General features: G+C 43.3%; 1 protein-coding gene across 3 annotated transcripts; it reads right to left on the bottom strand.

Moving 5' to 3' along the window:
* Mix23 (mitochondrial matrix import factor 23) lies at positions 1-19796 on the bottom strand. 3 transcript variants are annotated; one of them, XM_021184959.3, is made up of 5 exons: positions 19297-19792; positions 9389-9514; positions 7060-7206; positions 2181-2240; positions 1-288 (listed from the first exon to the last, which is right to left on the bottom strand). In XM_021184959.3, the coding sequence occupies exons 1-5, from the start codon at positions 19345-19347 to the stop codon at positions 238-240; spliced, it is 435 nt and encodes a 144-aa protein (XP_021040618.1). In that variant the 5' UTR covers positions 19348-19792; the 3' UTR covers positions 1-237. The 3 variants fall into 3 exon arrangements, with proteins under 3 accessions (XP_021040618.1, XP_029326251.1, XP_021040620.1); XM_029470391.2 differs by lacking the exon at positions 19297-19792 and adding an exon at positions 10623-10778; XM_021184961.3 differs by lacking the exon at positions 9389-9514 and having other exon boundaries at positions 19297-19796.

Genomic DNA, 19796 nt, shown 5'->3' with positions numbered 1-19796 from the left:
CAGAGTCAGAAAATTATTTTAATAGTTATAAAACATTTTTTACAGATCAGTATAAAATAGCAATTGATTATTTTATAATTATGAGAATTAGACTTGAGGTCTTGGCTGAATGGGGCTGAACCAACCAAAGGCCTCAGCCTGCTGGCTCAGAGACCACCCTCGGAACCTGGCCCTGCTGACATCTGTCATGCCCAGGCGATGAGATGACCAGGTCTTTTTAAAAAACTCTCTCTCTCTCTACTCATTCTTTGGAGGCTTGAAGTGAATTCGGCAGCGTTCATTAAACACCTAAGATATTCAAACAGAAACAAAAGTCACCCAGATATCCTGTATAAATCAGGCCTGGATATAAATTCAGATCAACAGATTTGGAGGATGTTACGGTGATCTAGGGTTCGGAAACAGTAAGTTTCTTTGGCACACCAAATTAAGCATAATGTATACCTTGGTGACATTCTGTAGACAATTTCAGCACCCATTTGCTGGCTGGACCTGTCTTCTGCTAAGTTATGTGTACTTGTGTATTTCTTGTTTTGATCACCTTGCTTCCAAAAATTTGAAACAACATATCAGAAATGTCGAGAATGCCTTTACAACTAAATGGGGCTGGTTACAGAAAGTTTTTGGTAGAACAATTCAGAGGAGGTAAAAGGTGTAAAAACAATAAGGAAGCTGTTAACATTCTTATGTGAGAAGACTTCTGATGTATGTTAAAGAAAACATGCACATTCATCATACTTCTGTAACAAAGGAAACTCAATATAATGAGCAAGTCGCCGGCATGTGAAAACACGTCCCTCCCTCCATGTGGAAGACCTCACAGCAGAGGCAGATGCTCACTGCACACCCTTCAATGTTTTGAATTTGCATTTTGAGGCAGGGTCTTGCTTTGTGGTTCATACTGGCCTTGAACTTGCTATTTGTTTGGCTTGGCCTGAAACTCACAATCCTCCTGCTGTAGCCTCCTGAGTTATGGGCCACCATGCCTGGCTAAGTTTTGACTTTTCTGTGGGCTAATGATAGAATAATACTCTCTTGATGCCTAAGTGCAGCCCACTGCTAAGTCTCTTGAGAACACTTGGGTCTCCTGGGATGTAATCCCAGCACACTGAAGAGCACCTGGGATATCACATCCAAGAGGTTTCACTCTATCACACTTGGCATGTACCAAAATCCTCTGGACAGCCTCTCAAAAGCCAGATATTCACCATACCCTTTTCACATCATAGTCCCAGAATAAATTATCACTTCTTCAGAGAATGTATGAATATACAATCATTGCCAAAACCTTCTAAGGAGCACAGCCCTCAAGCTGATACAAGGACAAGTTCAGGCTACATTTTGGCCAGGAAGACAGGATAAAGAAATGCCATAAGACACTCAATTTATAGTCTGTAATTTGGTCATGTCTTCACATGCTGTGAGTCTTTTGAAATTTAATGACACAGTAAAAAAAGCTGGCTACAAGTAGATAGAGGATGATTTCACTTACGACTTTAAAAACAGTTAACAAGCCTGGCCATGCATATGAAATCTGGAAGGTCATATACCAAGACACCAACATCACTCTGCTTAATGATTGCTTTGCTTTGCTTTTATTTCTTTTCTCTCTTTCTTTCTTCCTTCCTTTCTTCCTTGTTTGTGAACATTGTGAAACAAAATTATTTCTGCAACCAAAGCTCCTGACGAGATAAGCAATTATTAAGTGTCAGAAGTCAGTCAGTGCCCAGCGGCTAATATTTAACCCTAATGAGATCTAGAGGAGAGCGGTGGGGCTAAGTCTGCCTGCTCTTTCCTTCTCCTTAATGTTCCCTGTGTAACTGCATTCAGTGAGACTCAATGAATATTAACCGACACAATTGCAGAATAATGCTTGCAACTTTGTGTTTATGAAAAGTAACTGCACAAAAGGCTAAGTTTAACAAAGAACCTCTTTGAAAGTTCTCTTTACTACAGTAAAAACTCTGAACGTTAACCATGCACAGTTAGTGTTAGGAGATACAAAGAACGTATCTAACCCCGCTCTGTAGGTCACAGATCCTCTAAAGTTAACAGCACTCACACCCTCAGTTGCTGGGGTTTTCTGTTCTCAGAGCCTGCCTGCACTGCCCTCCCCTGGTTGTCTCCTGCTTGTTCAGTTTTTCTCCTAGTTCTCTATAAAAATCAACATTATTTCCTACCTTCCAGCTCCTGTCATTTACCACTTCTTCAACATTGAGTTCTGACTGCATCCATTTCAACTGCAAGAGAAAAATAGAAATTCTGAACTGTAAAGAGTTAAAACTATAGCACCCAGTGCTGGAGGAATGGTGATAGGGTAGATACAGGCAGATCCTGGGGACCTGCTGGCCAGCCAATTTAGCTAACACTGCAAGCTCCCACATTAGTGAGACCCTGCCTCAAAAAATAAAGATGGAGAAGTGATTGAGGAAGACATCCTGACACAGCCTCTGGCCTCACGTACACTAGCGCAGAAGACCATACCCCACCCCCCATATGTACTCATATACAACATAAAGAGAAAATCAATTTTTACAAAGCATATGTAATGTGCATTAATTAGTAAGCTGTCATTTTTGTTTGAGCTCTCTGAGACACTGTCCCTCCACAATTCAGACCCAAGCATGTCTGTCTCAAGGTGTCCTCCAAGGCCCTGTGTCTAGGGATGAGCTGGCCCTACTCACTCTGTGACAGGGAGGAAAAGAGCAGCAAACCAGCTCAAGAGTAAAGTTTCCCTGAAAACTAGAAAGCAAAGCATTTCTAATGGACGTCACCACTGCTTCTGTCAGACAGAAACACGCCTCCAGTGGGAAGGAGGCCAGAAGTTCAGCTACAGGAAGCTCATCCACAGAGAGAAAGTTCACAGGAACTGCCAGCTGACCGCCTCCACCTGTTAGGAAGTTATTCCACCCAGAAGCCTCACCGAGGGGACACTGGCCTGCCTGGGACTCCTAGTGGAGCTTTCCCAAACCGATTCCTGGTAGATACTTCAAGAACCCAAATCAATGGTGTTCCACATGGGGAATGTTAAGACCTGAGCTGGAGGAAGTGAGGATGTACCCAAAGAAAGCAGGCCTCCCATGTGCGGAAACACCTTCTGTGCCTGACACTGTGGTTACAGGTTAGCATGAAGGCAAGCCTTTTCAGCTCTCTTCTGCCTTCTCTTGTCTACAAAACACCAACTACTAAAGGTCACTGACACCTTTGTAGGTGTTAGTTGAGACATAAAATGTCTCTAATTCTCAATTTTGTGTGACCTCTGCCCCTGGAGCAGTGAGGTACAGAAATCAAAGATGTTAAGAAGTTTGTTTAAGACTTGCAACAGACAGAAAAAAAGAAAAACATAAAATTGATACCAATAGAGTACAGACAATCTTATTTTACTACATTGTGCCCTATATATAATTTGAATTCAGTTCTCATTTAAAGAAACAAAAACAGTAAGTAGGTAAGAAAGAGGTGGAAAATATGAGATAATTTGGCCGGGCGTGGTGGCGTACGCCTTTAATCCCAGCACTTGGGAGGCAGAGGCAGGCGGATTTCTGAGTTCGAGGCCAGCCTGGTCTACAGAGTGAGTTCTAGGACAGCCAAGTCTACACAGAGAAACCCTGTCTCGAAAAACCAAAAAAAAAAAAAAAAAAAAAAAAAGAAAGGTTAGAAAGAACTTACTTTGTTCTCTTACTATAAAAACTCTATGAAAATGCTTCCGTGGAGCATGGAGCCTGGGGTGATCTAGTTCGGTGTTTCCAGGCCACGGTCACTCACATTTGGCTCCAGAATAAGCTAGCTCATATTTGAAAAGGGGTGGGGTGAGAATGAATATGTTTTAGATAAAAAGGATTTTATATAGTAAGAAATAAAATGCCTGGAATTTTCCAAATAGAAACTATTAAAAAACAAAAAACTAAACACAGAACCCTAACATATAAATGGCTAGAGTAGGTTGTACAAAGTTTATGGAGGGTGAGATTAAGATGGTATGCTTGACAATTAAGTTATTAAAATGCCTAGCCACTTCCTAGCTTGTGACTTCAGAGCTACCAGTTCAAGTCCCTGCATCCTCAGTGAATAAGGAAGGTCTTGGAACATTGAAGGAATCTTTCAGATTCCATAGCCTCACTTGGAAGATAAACAGCTGTAGTATTTCCTCCTCTGCTACAGCACACTCAGCTGCCCTCGCTGGCTGGAAGCAAGCCTTACATTGCTCTCTGCTTCCTTCCGATGCCCCTCCCTGCAGTCCATGTGGCTGTGCCTTCCAGGCACTGAGGGCAAAGGGCAGATATGAGGGCTGAGCAAACAGAGACATAATCACTCCCAACAGCAGGGCTCTCCTGGACTCTGCACCTCACTAGCAATGGTAGCCAACTCTGACTTTTCAGTATGACTTAGCAGTTCTGCCTCACACCCCGTCAACATTGGTAACAAATCCAGGAAATAAGGGTAACATGGCTGCTGCACTGCTCACACCATTAGGTTAGGATCCACTGGGCTGATCCAGACAACACAGCCTGTCTTCCCTCCATCACTAGTGAAGCTAGTGGATTACTGGAAAGGATGGCCTTTCCTCATAGTGGAGGACAGGTTTGCAGTCATGCTCTCAAGAAATAGAAAGCTCGGAGCTACTTAGACCCTGACCAGTTGTACAAACTAACCTACAAACGACCCTGAACATCAAGGGGAAGAACAAGGCCTATTTGAACATGTTCATCACCTGGAGACTCCGTTACTGCCCGGTGAATAAACAAGTATGCAGCAGAGACCTAAGCAGTACTCACGGACAGAGAGACACAAACACGGGGTTGAGGCTGCAACCAGGGAAACACTGAGTTAACAGAACAGCTGAGAAAGCACAGCAGCCCTGCCTACGTGCTGTGTGCTCCTGTGCATCTGGTGACACCTGCTAAACAAAGACCCCAAGCTCCACACTACTTACTTACATTGCCCTTCCAGTCATCTGACACACAAGCCCACTGTGCTATCTTAAACAGACAACTACAATGATCTGATGACCTGAGTTGAATCCCAGGAACCCCTGTGTTGGAAGAAAAAGGAAACAGCTTCTCCAAGTGGTCCTCTGACCTACACACACACACACACATACACCAAAAAATAAGAAATTATAAATTTAAGGGTAAAAGGATACAAGTGATCGAAATCATTCTAGAGACGAGTAGCACGTGTATACAGGAGAGAGGGAAAGGAGGGAGATGAAGAGACTGAAGCAGGGAAACAAGGAACCACGGGGAGCTCGGCATGGGAGAGCTTTACACTGCTTTGCAACTTTTCTCTTAACGTTTGAAATTACACAAAATTAAAATGATACCTCAAAGTTCCCTAAAAAAGGATGGCAATGTATTATATGGAACAAAATGTAGCCAGCCCTCTGTATGATCTGTGAATTTAAACAAATGGGGATCAAAAATATTTGGGATGAAAACTTCACAAGTACCAAACACAGATACTTATGTTAGCTGCGATCAGCAACTGCAGGTGACTTAAAGTACTCGGAGTCTGGGGAAAGAAGTTAAATGCAAATACTGTGCTATTCACACGTGGGAGCTGAGATCTGTGGGCTCTCACAGCCCTAGTGGGCCGAGGACCCAGAACGCCAAAGCACAACTGTTTTCTTGTAAGGCACAAATAAGGAGCCCAGCAGTGACTCCACCTCATTAACTGTATTACAGGAGGAAAAGCTTCCTTTCACATATCCCCGAGTGAGCACATGACTTATAAATTACGTGTATAATGAACTTAGTGTGTGTGTGTGTGTGTGTGTCTATCCATAGTGAGCAGGTGTGGAGGTCAAAGGACGACTTACGGGAAGGAGATCTCATCTTCCACCATGTGGATCTGAGATCAAACTCAGGTCTTCTTGGCAGCAGAAATACTTATCTGCCACTTAGCTGGCCCACAATATTTCCTTAAGTAACAACACTGCAGAGATGCTATTAAGTGTAGAAAAGTTATACAAAACCCCACAATGCCTGCAGAGTAGGGTGGACATTACCCTGAGGTGTTGAGACTATCTAACTATATATTCAACCAGTACTATGTCTTTATGGCTGAAGAGGGCAATAGCTCTATGTATTTCAGCAGATTGCTATACAATGAAAGGGGTAAATATTTTCAATACACAAATCCATGAAGAAATGTTTCAAGTAAGCAGACATGTTTTCCAAAGAGCTTCTGATGTGATGTTGGCCAGTACTGATGTTTATCTTAAACACTAGGAAATATCACAGGAAAAGAAATGAAACACAATTCCATGTTAATTTCCCCAAGCTCTTATACTGCACTTGTTTATGAAATATGCATTCATTTACTATACCACATCTAAGTGTGATGTAAAAGCCCACCTGATGACAAGACATTACTCTTCTGGCCATCTCTCTCTCTGTGTCTGTGTGTGTGTATGTGTCTGTTTGTGTGCCTGTGTGTGCACACATGTGAATGGAGGCCTGAAGTTTATGTCGTGCCTTTTCTACACCACACTCCACTGTATTTACTTTACTGAGACTGACCCTGGTACTAGCCAATTCTGGCGTGTCTAGCTAGCCAGCTCGCCCAGGGATCTCCTGTCTGCCTCTGGAGTGCTGTGACTACAGGTAGCTGATAAGGCACCCAGGATTTTTGTTGTTGTTATTGCTGTTGGTTTAATTTATTTGTTTGATGTGTTTATTTGTTTCATGTATTTGTTTGACAGAGGCCAGCAAGGGAGATCAGATCATCTAGCACTGGAGTTACAGACAGTTGTGAGCCTCCATTTGGGTGCTAGGAATCAAACCAAGATCCTCTGAAAGAGCAGCCAGCATTCTAAACCACTGAGCCATCTCTCCAGACCCAACCACCCAATTTTTCCAATGGCTTCTCAAGATCCAAACTTCAGTCCTCATATTTCATAGCAAACAGTTTATCCACTGAGCCATCCTCCCAACCATGCCCTGGTCACTTTTAAAAAGTAATAACCATAACTTACTTGAAACTGTACGTGTTAAAACTCCATTTTGAAGGTTGTATTTGAGGCCTTTGCCTTAGAAATGTAAGGCTTACTCAGCTTACCTTTGTCTGTTCTTTTCTAAGTCGCTTTAATAACGTTAAGTCATCCAGGTTCTTTTCTCTCTCTTCTCGGAGACTTTTTACTACTGCTGAGGTCTGGGCTATACAGTTCTTTATAACTCTGTCCCTACTGACATGAGCTGCCATCAACTAAAAGGGCAAAAGAATGAAAAGAGGGACAGAAATCACATTAATTTGTTACATTTTAGTATTAGAAAAAAAATTGAGACTTCAGGAATGTAATAATTTTTAAAACAAATTTTAAAAATCTCTTCAAGAGAAAACTGTTGGCTGGATTGCCTAAATCAGCTAAGAGGGAAAGCCTCAGAAGGAGCCGAGGATGAGGCCAGGCTGCCTCCTTCCACAATCCGGGCCCTGCTTCCCGCTCCCCAGGGGGGCTTGCCCTGTGGTCTCCTGCCCGTCCTTGTTCTCCTCACCTCCCCCGCACGCACTCCTCTACCTCACGTTGACCCTTCCTACTGCTTACTACAATCTCTCCTTTTTTGTCTTTCCTAGTTGGTTTCAGGCTCATGCTGCTAACAAGGGAAAGATATTGTGAACAAAGAGATGTAGAAAACATCTTAGTTACATAAAGAAATATAAATAATATTATATTTAACTATGCAATCCCAGGCCTTTTCAAATATTTAAAGTATTGACAAAGAGAAGCTGAGGCAGAGCTTAGCAGCTGCACTGTGTATGCTGACTGCAAGGGTAACTGACAGAATGGTTCCATAACCCTTCTTAGAGTGACACATCCAGCAAGACAGCTTTCTCCATCTGTCCTGGGTAAGCAAGGTGTAATGGTCATGGTTCAAGCTCCTCTTCCAATCACACCTGGGGAGATCTCAGTGAAATTATTTCATTTTTATTATGAGAAGCCTTTCAAGGTCAACTTTGTAAATGTATGCTTCAGCTCTCATGCTCTTTCCTATGAACAAATGTCACCTTTAGGGAATACAAATACGTCTTCATCAACTCTAAGTAACTGGATGTCCTGGACTCCTCAAAGGAGACGACACTCGAGAAGAGGTCTTAGTGGTTCTTACTGCCTGAGCGCCTCACAGACCCAGTCTCTACAACAAAGTTACTTGAAATAGAATAATGACCACTCAGGCAAGCATATTAAAATACACAAAACACTTCCTCAGTCCACTAATCCTCTACAACACTATGAAACTGAGGTTATACAAAATGCTCAGTCAGCAACCTAGGAAGCAGCAGGTGTGAGATGTGATCTGGTCCTGGAATCCATATTGCTAAACATGATACTCTCAACCCCTATGCCAACAGAGACTGGAAATGGGGAAAACTGAATAGTAGAGAGCATACAGGTAGCAAGGAGGAGAGCAACACAGTGACCATACATTTCTAGTTCTTTAGTCAGACATACCTGAAAACATAAACGTACTATCAAACATCCCACAGTACGACTTGGAGACCCCCCAACACACACTCACCATGACTAAATCATGAAAACATCACACCTTCTAATTTTCTAAAGCCAGTTATTTACCTGATTGCTCAATAGAATGACAGACTTTAACTAGGAAAATCAGAACTAAGATGCCAGTAGGTGGTGTTCCGAGTTTGACATGAGTAAGCTTCTCCACAGAACGACTCTTTCCACACCTGCAATCCACTAGAAATCTGCACAGTAACTTTGTGGGGGGCGAGTATAAAAAAGCAGGTGCCATTAGAGCTTTAACTTCCAACTTCATGGAGGGGCAGCAGTAAGGTACAGCACAGCTGCACCATTTCCTTCTGCTCTGGCAAATTCAAAAGAGGAGGAGCAGGTAAGGAGCGATTCCAATTCCACACTGGAGACGCCAAAGCCTCAGGAAGGGTGTTTTACTAATACCTGCAGTTTTCTCTCTCTTCCCTTTCTGGCACATACCTCCTCTCACCTCCCTGATGATGGAAACAACAAAACATAAAAGGCTTGCAAGGCTTTCACTCCTTGTGCCATTAGCTGCTTGGCCTCTTAGGATTGATCCACTGAGGTCCTCACCCTTGCTACTTACTGCCTGGAGTGTTTCATGGTCCTGTGCTCATCCCATGCACACTATGTATTTAAGCAGAAGGCCGTGAGTATATAGGCCAGGCCACTGCTGCCCCCATTCTCACAAAAATCTCTTCACAGGTTTGTGTGCACACTACACAATGTCGGGAGCTGTAGAAACCATATTAACATCAGTGTGCTCCCACCTTCAGGTGTACTCAAGATGTCATGAGTTTCTCATAGTGTAGATGTAAGTCAACAAATTTCTCATTATACCTGCAAAGAAAGGTATAAAGAAACACCAAAGAGAGACTCAAGAGATGAACTTACAGACTCATACAGCTGTTTACAGGTTTGGCTGGCATCGATTTTCCCTGCAAAGGAAGCTGTTGGAACCGTAGTGTTTAATTCATGTACTATTCTGTCATCAATTGTCCTCATCACCTTGAGTAATTCCTATATATATTTAAAATAAAAGAACAAACGAAGATAATCTCAATGAAATGTTAAGTGATAAGTTAAATATTTAAGCAAAAGGAGAAAAAAATTGGATATTTTACAACCCTTTTACAGAAGAGGAAACAATCAAAATCTCTGTCTTTATCACAATGATGGCAGGTGCGATATGTAACAGTGTTTCTGGCACATTCCACCCAGCACATAGCCAGAGAGGACTTTCCACCCTGAACACCACACACTCTCCACAACCACTGGTACCCTACTCTAACCTAACTTAGCAAATGTGGGGCAAGGGGACACGAGGGCAGGGCTGGTCAGCTTAGACGCAAAGCTGCCCACTGCTAGCCTTACCTTGCAGATCTCTGACTTTCTACTATGACTGTAGATACTTTTGTGATAAAAACAGAATGTATTTGCTACTAGAGAGAAACCCATACTTTGGCCTTTTTGTTCATTAAGCAGGTAGGAGTTAGCTCTAGCTTTTCTTTAGTAACCCTGGCTCACATTTCTCCAGGCTTGGCTGTCCTTCAAAGTCTCCAACTCACACAAACCCAATCTAAAGAAAAACAATACCAAACGTTATTTATTGTTGCTGAGTGGCTGGAGATGTGGCTCAGTGGCAGTGCCCTTGCCTGCCTCCTGTGAGGCCCTCAGTTCCATCCCCAGAGATGCACCCCAAGGGAGAAAAGGACAAGGAGCTCAGAGTACACTGCACAGCACAGATGCTCCCCACCCTGTGAGGCAGCTCTTCTTCCTCAGTGCTGGCTAGAGAAGGGACAAGCTGCACTGTCCTCAGGTAACAAGAACTCTGGGCTGAGTTTCTAACAGTATATACACTTCCCTTTTTTTATATATGTTCTTAAAACTGTAACACCTCCTACAGTGCCCCTTTCCCCACAAAACACACCAGGGTCACTGAAAAGCCGCTGAGAGAACAATCACATTACACTATAAACATCCAAGTTACCTTTTTGACCTTAATAAACTTTACTTGATTGTCTCCCTCAACATACCACTCCCTTCTTTTCCTTTGTCAAATTAAACCCAAGACTGGAAGCAATACTTCCATCCTCCCCTCCCCCAATTTGTTACAAACATTCCTTACATTAGCATCAGTGCTGTCCATGTAGCTAGAAATGAGCTCCAGCTGTGCTACACAAGGATGTCTGGTGGTTAAAAAGACAGCATTCTCCAGAACCTTGTGAAACGGGTTTCCATCTGCCCAAAGGAGTCATTTCTCTTGCCTCTGGCAGAAGGGACATGTTGTATGTGAAAGCCCATCAGTAGTCTCCAGGCTCCCTTGGTCCCCACTCATACATTCTTGTTATACATCTAAAAGTCCATGTTAGATTCTGGCCTTTCCATCCCCCCAGCTACTCATCCTCCTTTAAACGAATTCCCTCCCTCCCTGCTCCCCTCTCCTTACCTCTCCCACCTCCCAGCTATGCTCTCATGCTCTGTCTCTCCCCCTCCCCCTCTCTGATAGCCCTGGCCATGGACAGTTTTTTTTTTTTAAATCTCTCTCATTCCCAATAGTAACCTTCCTCTTCATCATACCACAGAGTGGCCATTGCAGTGCTTTCTTTACTGCACCCTCACATACACCTACCCTCCCTATAGAAAAATTTGAAAAAATATTTAATTACCCAAAGCTAACCACTACCAATATAGTAACATGGTTTCTTTTTCTTTCTTTCTTTCTTTTTTTTTTTTTTTGGTTTTTCAAGACAGGGTTTCTCTGTATAGTCCTGGCTGTCCTGGAACTTACTTTGTAGACCAGGATGGCCTTGAACTCAAAAATCCGCCTGCCTCTGCCTCCCAAGTGCTGGGATTAAAGGCGTGCATCACCACACCCAGCTTAACATGTTTTTTTATTACTTTTTGTTTGTTTGTTTGTTGTTTTTCGAGACAGGGTTTCTCTGTATAGCCCTGGCTGTCCTGGAACTCACTCTGTAGACCAGGCTGGCCTCGAACTCAGAAATCCGCCTGCCTCTGCCTCCCGAGTGCTGGGATTAAAGGCGTGCGCCACCAACGCCCGGCACAAACTATAACTCTTAGGGGAAAATCTCAATATATTCCCTGAGCAACTACCACTTTAAATAGTATGTCATATAATGCAGGGTATATAATGTCCACTAGTAGTAAATTCCAAACAAGTGATGGTAGCACATGGTGAGTCAGAGGGAAGAAAACATCTGGGTGTGGTGGCACAAGCATGTGATCTGAGCACTCAGAAGGCCGAGACAGGAGAGTCATGGGCTGGAGGCCAGCATGGGCTCCGTAGTAAGAGCCTATCACTAGGAGAGGAAAAGATGGAGCCAGCCTAGCCTCCCACACCCCCTTTAAAAATCTCCTTCCAATTCTTTTTTCTCCTCTGTTCACAGTGAACTTATCTTCTGAGGCCAGATTTCAGTTGTGCCTTTTGGATAGTTTTCCTTGACCATGAAAGCCCTCAGCAACTTTCTTCTTTGAACAGTATTAACAAGAAGCAGAGTGTATCCTTTTAGTAACTCACAGGGCATTCAAACAACAGATGCTGATAGAGAAATACTGTGGGGAAGGGAAAGCTAGTACCATGGAGTGGACCGTGATCAAGTTGGGGTTCAGGGCTATTTTGGGCAGGGAGATCAAGAAATGTCTCTGACAAACACCGGATGTTCTCTCATATACAGATCCTAGCTTCAAATCTTGCAGCAGTGTTTAGCCTGGGGTGCTGCAGGCTACAAAGGGAACATTGGGGAGAAGGAAAAAAGAGTGTTAAGGGAGGTGGGACAGTAGACCACAGTGAAATGAGGGTGGGGAAGCAGACCGAGGTCAGGCTGGCTCAGGCCAAGGGCAGGCAGAGAAAACAGGGGAGAGGGAAGTGTTAACTCAAACTAAGAATTAGGAAAAATCCCTAAGGAAATCTACTTTGTAAGCTTTTAAAAATACCATTTGCTTTTTGAAAAGTTGGAAAAGAGGTGTCCTGCACGGGTGGATAATGGTCCTCCCAGAAGTCACACATTATATGAAAACCCTAATGTCAAGTGTGGAATACCTCCCTAGAAGCTGCTAGTCAGTGAGACCCTAGTGACAATCCAAGTGACTGTCATTACTCATAGTTGCCCACCAGACTACATGGTAAGATCCAATTGCTGAAGATCCAATTGACCATACACTTTGGTCATAGGACATAAAGACACCAAGACGAAACTAAGCAAGAAGCATCCTCCCTGGTGGCTAGCTTTCCTACCACGGCGCCTAGGGAAGAAAAGTCCTGTGGGCACCATGAATTACAATCATGACCTGCCAGGTTAGAGCTAAGTAAGCACTCCTGCAACAGTGGCAAGACAGATGAAGATAACCAACTATTTTCTGAATGGACTTGAGACCTGCTCCACAGTAAGAATGGTGTGCTTGGATTTGCTTGGTGTTGCAAACCTGACCAAGAAACCATGCTGAACAGGTCATAGGCCCTACTATGGAGGGAGACCTACTACTGTTGTTTGCTAAAAGACATGTCGTCAAGATGCCTCTGAAATACATATGCTTACACCCGCAGGTCAGTGCTGCTGTCAGTCTACATCAGAGGCTTCTTTCTGCATGGATGGCAGTCAATGCAGACTCATAACTGGTCAAAGTGCTGAGAAGTGACTATTGGCTGCTTGGCCCTAAAATCTCTATCAGTCACGCCAAGGCTCGGGCACCACAGAGAAGATGGTGGGAAGAATGTAAAAATCCACGGGTGGAGAGGGCGCTGCAAGACAAAGTCTCTGGACATCATCAAGACAGAAAAGAGCAAGAAAAAGAAGAGATCAGAGGAGGACGAAGAGGATAATGATGGTGAATATGTGTTCCAGAATGGTCTTTTCTTGTCAATAAAGCATTTAATCTCCTGTGTAAAACTCATTCCTTTTAAGGAAAAACAGTGAAATGTGAAACTGTGAGATTTGTTTTTAAGACTTTAGAGGTAGCTCAGTGGTTAAGAGCATTGGCTGCTCTTCCAGAGGACCCAGATTTGATTCTCAGCATCTACATAATGGCTCACAACCATCAGAAACTCCAGTTCCAGGGGACCTCACACCCTCCCTCCTCTAGGCTCTGAGGGCACTAGGCATGTAGGCAGTGCACAGACATACATGCAGGCAACCGCATATAAACAAATATATTTCTTAAAAGATTTGTTTTTAAACTGTACAGCAAAATATTTTTGTACAGTTAACACACTACCAAATGTGTTCAGTAACCCTGTCCTGGTAGCATTTTTAATACCCACTAACCTTCCCTGGCATAGTATGGGGACTGTGACTTGGCATGGGAATTTACCTCAGGTTCAATATCATTAAGAATCAGGAATTGCAAGGATGTCCTTGATAACACCACTTAACTAGACCATTGAATATGAACACAGTATAAGAAGAGACTCAGCCAGGCGGTGGTGGTGCACGCCTTTAACCCCAGCACTCGGGAGGCAGAGGCAGGCAGATTTCTGAGTTTGAGGCCAGCCTGGTCTACAAAGTGAGTTCCAGGACAGCCAGGGCTACACAGAGAAACCTGTCTTGAAACACCCCCCCCCTCCAAAAAAAGAGAGAGCGAGCCTCAGAATTGTAGGATATGTTACAGGATTGTAATGTTTTCTAAGAAGCACAGAGTATGAGTGAAATGCCCTAAGAATGGTTCCGATGTGTGTTCTGAAATGGCCGCCTAGAGAGTGGACTGGACCCGAGCACAGACAAGTGAGGGGACTGACACAGCAATCCAGGCGAATTTGCTCGGCTTCCACTGATGCTGAACTTTAACCAGTTTTTGAGTTTGAACACCTGCTATAACTTTAATCATGATAAACAAATCCTCCCTATAAGACATCATAAACACACTATTAAGGGTTTGTTTTGTTTTGTTTGTTTGTTTCGAGACAGGGTTCCTCTGTGTAGCCCTGGCTGTCCTGGAACTCACTCTGTAGACCAGGCTGGCCTCGAAGCCAGAAATCCGCCTGCCTCTGCCTCCCAAGTGCTGGGATTAAAGGCGTGTGCCATCACCGCCCTGCCTATTAAGGTCTTTACAGAGCAATGGAATGTCTGTACTAATTGGGCAATGAATCTTTTAAAACACTGTACTAATGGGGGGGGGGAGCGGGGGGGTGCACATGTGCTATGGCGTGCGTGTGCTCAGAGGACAACCCTGCGGGTTTGATTCTCTCTATTCAGGTTCCAAGTGTGTACAGGTTCCAAGTGTGTACAGGCTCTGGGTATCAAACTCAGGCTGTAATTAGGCTTGTTCGGCAAGTACTGCTGCCTGTTAAACTACCTGGCTGGCCCTGAACTCACCCACTGCTTTTGCAATCTTACCCACAGAATCTATAATTGAGGTCTGCCAAACACTCTATTCCCTCCCTCTCCTATGTACTAGCAGATTACCAACCTATGATCTAAAACTGGGCTTCTGATACAGCAGACACTAGCTTGCCAGGTTATTTAAACTGAAATTCTCAATGTAAAACCTCCAGTTACTACAGCATACTTACCCTGAAGAGCTACATGTTAGCAGCGACTGGTAGGTATACAGCACAAATGCAGAGCATTTCTATCACCACAGGGAGTTCAACTGTATAGAGCCAAGCAAGTGAAGCTCCATGTTACATAACCCTGAGAACTGAGGTCCATCCTGGAATCCACATAAAGGTGGAAGGAGAGGATGAGCTCCTCAAATTGTCCTCTGGCCAGACATAAGTCCACATGTGTGTCCTCTACTCTCCCACCATGCACACACCCACACAATAATACAATTTTATAAGAAATGTTTACAAACACAGTGATAGTAACTGTACTGATGCACACTTGTTCCAGGATTGTTGAGAATTATACGTTATTGTTAAATTTCATAGGTAGATTACAAAAAAAGGCTAAATCTCTCACCAGGCCCATTTCCTTACAGTGGAAGAAGCATCGAGCCCTTATGTCAATTCCAGAAGGGCCTAGGACAAAGGCTGGTAGTGTAAAGTCAGCTCAAAATCAATTGTGTACACCCAAATAAATATTTCTAATAGAAATACAGAAACCCACTCTGGAAAGAAATAGCGAGTTGATTCTGTCCAAGAGAAACATGACCTGGGTCTCAGCTGGGGAGAGGAAAAGGTACTTCTAAGCGAGTGACAGACGCAGGGAGGAAGCATGGAAAACGGGAGTATGTGTTGAGGAAAAGTTAGGAGTAACAAGGCAGAGAGTTCAAATGCATGCTAGATATGGACAGGGCTGGGAGAGAGAAGCTTTGGAAGACTTCGTCTAGGCACTTTAGGATTTTGGTTGTTTTGTTTTCCAAGATAGGTTTCTGTGTGTATAAATTTGACTGTGCTAGAACTCACAGTGTAGAGCAGACTGCCCTCGAACTCAGAGATACAGCTGCCTCTGCCTCCCAATTAAAGGCATGTACCACCACTGCCCAGCCTAGGGATGCCCACATGCCATGCCAAGTCCTTAGAGCTTAGATTCTAAATTCAAAAGAGGACACAAAAGTGACTAATGAGACTTACCCTAAAGCTGCAAAAAAAATCACAAGTCCCACATGCCTCTGACTCCTAAGTGCTGAGATTAAAGTTGTGAGCTACCATGCCTAGCACATGGTTCTCTTGACCAGCCCTTGACTGTGTTCCCCTAAGAGTCAAAATTTTCAAGTTTTTATAATGCTGGTAATAAAAAAAATACACTGTGCTTACAGTCAGAAGTGTATCAAATATCACCATGTACAGAGTGTACCTGACAATGGTAATAAATGACGGTTACTGGTTTATGTATTTATCATGCTATTCTTTCCATCATCACTTTAGCATATTTTCCTTCTACTTAGAGCAGCTTCGTAGATCTCCTGTTTACTGCATCCCAATTGCATCATGAGGCCATGACAGGGATTGGCTTAAACCTAGATAAGGTTTAATTACTGTTCATATTTGCACAACATAAAATCTATTGTAAGACATTTCTCAGAATATATCCCCATTATTAAGCAATGCATGACTGTACAGGAAACATTTTGCCTGTGTGCAATTAACTCTGCCTAGAATTCAACTGGTATTATTTAAGGCTCAACTCAATTATGACCTCATTTTCTTTCTTTTTTGAGCTCTCCCGCACTAGCTCCAGAGCCGTCTTCATGTTTTAATCCTCACTTAAAGCTCCGCATCTCATACCCTGTCCACCATAGTATTTCCCAGAGCCTGGTAGCTGGTAGATACTGGTAGTGACTAAACTGTTCACCCTGGAGTGCATGGGAAAGTCCCAAGACCTTATAGGCAAGGCTTTTGGGGATGAAAGTTAAATGGAGGTCACAACCAGGCACACAAAATACAGTTTCAGCTTCTTCAGAGGCTGTGGCAGGACTTCTTGAACCAGGGTTACCAGGGCCAGCCTCCACAACATAGTGAGATCTTGTCAAATACATACATACATACATACTCAAACAGATACACAAATGGAGGCCAGCAGGGCAGGAACCCTAATCTGCCACAACTGGGGTCCTCATTGGAAGAGGAAGAGATATGAGTGACATTGCTCCAACTGCAGAGGAAAGGTGTGAACACACAGTGAGAAAACAGCCTGCATGCCAGGAAAAGACCTCACCAGAAGCCAACCCCAACACAACCCTAATCTTGAAATTCTGGCTTCCAGGACTTCAAGAAACCACATTTCTGCCGTTTAAGTCACTTAGGACTGTAGTATTTAGTTACGGCTGCATGAACAGGCTAAAAATGTACCCAATAGCTGGGCGTGGTGGCATATGCCTTTAGTCCTAGCACTTGGGAGGCAGAGGCAGGAGAATTTCTGAGTTCAAGGCCAGCCTGGTCTACAGAGTGAGTTCCAGGACAGCCAGAGCTACACAGAGAAAGCCTGTCTCAAAAAACCAAAAAATAAAAAATGTACCCAGTAAATTGTTGATTATATGTTAAAATGAGATTTGAAGCATCCAATTTTAAACTTTTTTAAAAATTCTATTTAGCTTTGGAAATAGGATGTTTTCTGGGAATGCTACAATGAAGGGGAATGCAAAAAGTTCAAAACTCTTTAAAAAACCTTTTAAGCTTAAAATACATAGCTGTGTGAAAACAACATAAGAATTACTAATTGTTGGAACTTGACAGAAAGTGACAGAGATTGCATAGGAAAGCCCATGAGAAAACTTTTGAAGATAAAAGCATCAATTTTGATGTTGACATAAGTCTGCCTTAAGAATATGTCCATGTCAAACTAGGAGGAACATTTATAAATACCTGTGCCCTATATCATATGCAAAATATAACCCTCCAAATAGTAAACAAGTCCGGAACTTTAGTTAATATGCATGTAGCATATTTAAAAGCACTCTTCATTTGTTTCAAGTGACTTTAAGACCCCTTTTCTTTTTTTTTTTCTTTTTTCTTTCTTTTTTGGTTTGTTTGGTTTTCTTGGTTAGGATACCTACATACAAAGTGATCTAACTGGTTAGGATACCTACATACAAAGTGATCTAACAACTCTTGAGAATATTAATTTTGATTAGTAATTTGTGAGAATTCCAGTCAACCATGTTTTATAATTTTACCAAATTCATCTAAATGTAAATGCCATACTAATGTTTTACATTGTTACAGTACCTTCATGTATGTTCTGGTTCTATCTCTGAAGGAGTGGGAACAAAAAGTAATGCCTATTTACAAAATTAAAACATATGCTAAGACTGGTTCTGGGTAAACAAATCTTTTGATATTTTTTAACTCAGCGATTCATTAAATCTTTGGCCAAGGGGCTGGAGAGATGATGGCTCAGTGGATAAGAGTATCTATCTGTCTGTTCTTGCAGAGGACTCAGGTTCAATTCCTAGCACCCATATGACAACTTGCAAAAGTTTGTAACTTCAGTCCTAAGAGATACAATGCACTCTTTTGGCCTCTGCAGCTACTGCACAGATGTAGTGCACAGAAATACATGCCCACAAAACACCGATGCCCATAAAAATAAATGTTAAAAAAAAATCTTTTGGCCTAATTATTTACCAAATAAATCAATTTGGTGAGGTTATCTTCAAGAATACCACTACCTACAAGCTACTCAAAGTATTATGGTTACTACAGATAGGGAAATGACATGTTTAACAAATTTTACTATCTCTACTTAAAATACACTTTTAAAGGTCGTGATTTTTGGTTTTTTGAGTTTTTTTTTTAGCTTCAATTTAAACTCTAATAACAGAACCGTCATTGTGAGTTGATCAACATACGGATCGTTATTCTTGAATTCTTGGGTAAGTACCAAAAAAGACACATATTTTACTTAAGTGTTACACCTTCTCTCGGGATCAAGAAGGCACAGACCAAGTATTTGATTTAACCCTCCCCGAAGCTTCCAAATATTCATTGTATCGCACCACACACATAAAAAGGCACTATGCCAGATACTTTATCAAGTACACAAGGTATCTTTCACTTTTTCTCTCCCACAAAATCTCAACTTAGAAGTAGGGGAGTTTTGGTAGAAGCTGGGAATGAAGTTCGGGGGACTGCTGAACTGTTAACTATCCCTACCCACAGCTTCAGAGCTCGGCTTTACCGCTCCAGAATGACTCGGAGAGCCTCCGGCACCTCCTGCGCTGAGCACCTCGGCTTCCCAAGGCCACCCCTAGCCCCCATGACCTCCAAAGGCTCCCCTATAAAAAGCTCTGAGCAACTTGCTTTTCCTACAGTTTGTCTATCCTCCCTTCCCGGACCAAAGCACCGACTGGGACCTGGGGACAAAAGGCTGGACAAGCTTGCCACGTGTGGAAAACCTCATCACCTGGAACTCGGCGAACTCTTCACAGTTCACACTGCCACTGGGCGCCGCCATATTGGACGAACGCGAGGACCCCCGCAGCCGACCAATCACCGTGGAGCAGAGGTGTCCGCGGTGCTGCCTGACAGCAAGTACCGTGAGCCCGGGCGGTTGCCTTTCCTCTCGCTAAGCCTAGAGCATCGGGTTGCTAATGAGGGATGAGCCCCTCGAAGAAGCGTCGAGAAACTAACGGCGTTTGGGGAGGTGAGGGTGGGCAAGCGATGAGAATGACTAGATGTTTTTAAAAACATAGCTAAGTGGAAAGCAGGCTTCCTTCGGGCATTCCCGAAGCCCGGACGCCATAAGGCCCTGGTCCCCGAGTCCCTCCGCGTGTGTGACTCGCTTGCACAGTCCTAAAACACTACTCAGCGCTTCGCAGTTGGCAGACATCGCCCTCCCTCCTCCGCCTTCATCATGCCCGGGCAGGCAGGGCGTTTGGCCGCATCCTCCGCTCGTCGCGCACG

This window comes from Mus caroli, unplaced genomic scaffold (genome assembly GCF_978045245.1).
Source record: "Mus caroli unplaced genomic scaffold, Mus_caroli_1 scaffold_17, whole genome shotgun sequence".
Lineage (NCBI taxonomy): Eukaryota > Metazoa > Chordata > Mammalia > Rodentia > Muridae > Mus > Mus caroli.
The sequence above is the reverse complement of the archived record's forward strand: the minus strand, read 5'-3'. Positions and strand labels throughout refer to the sequence as shown.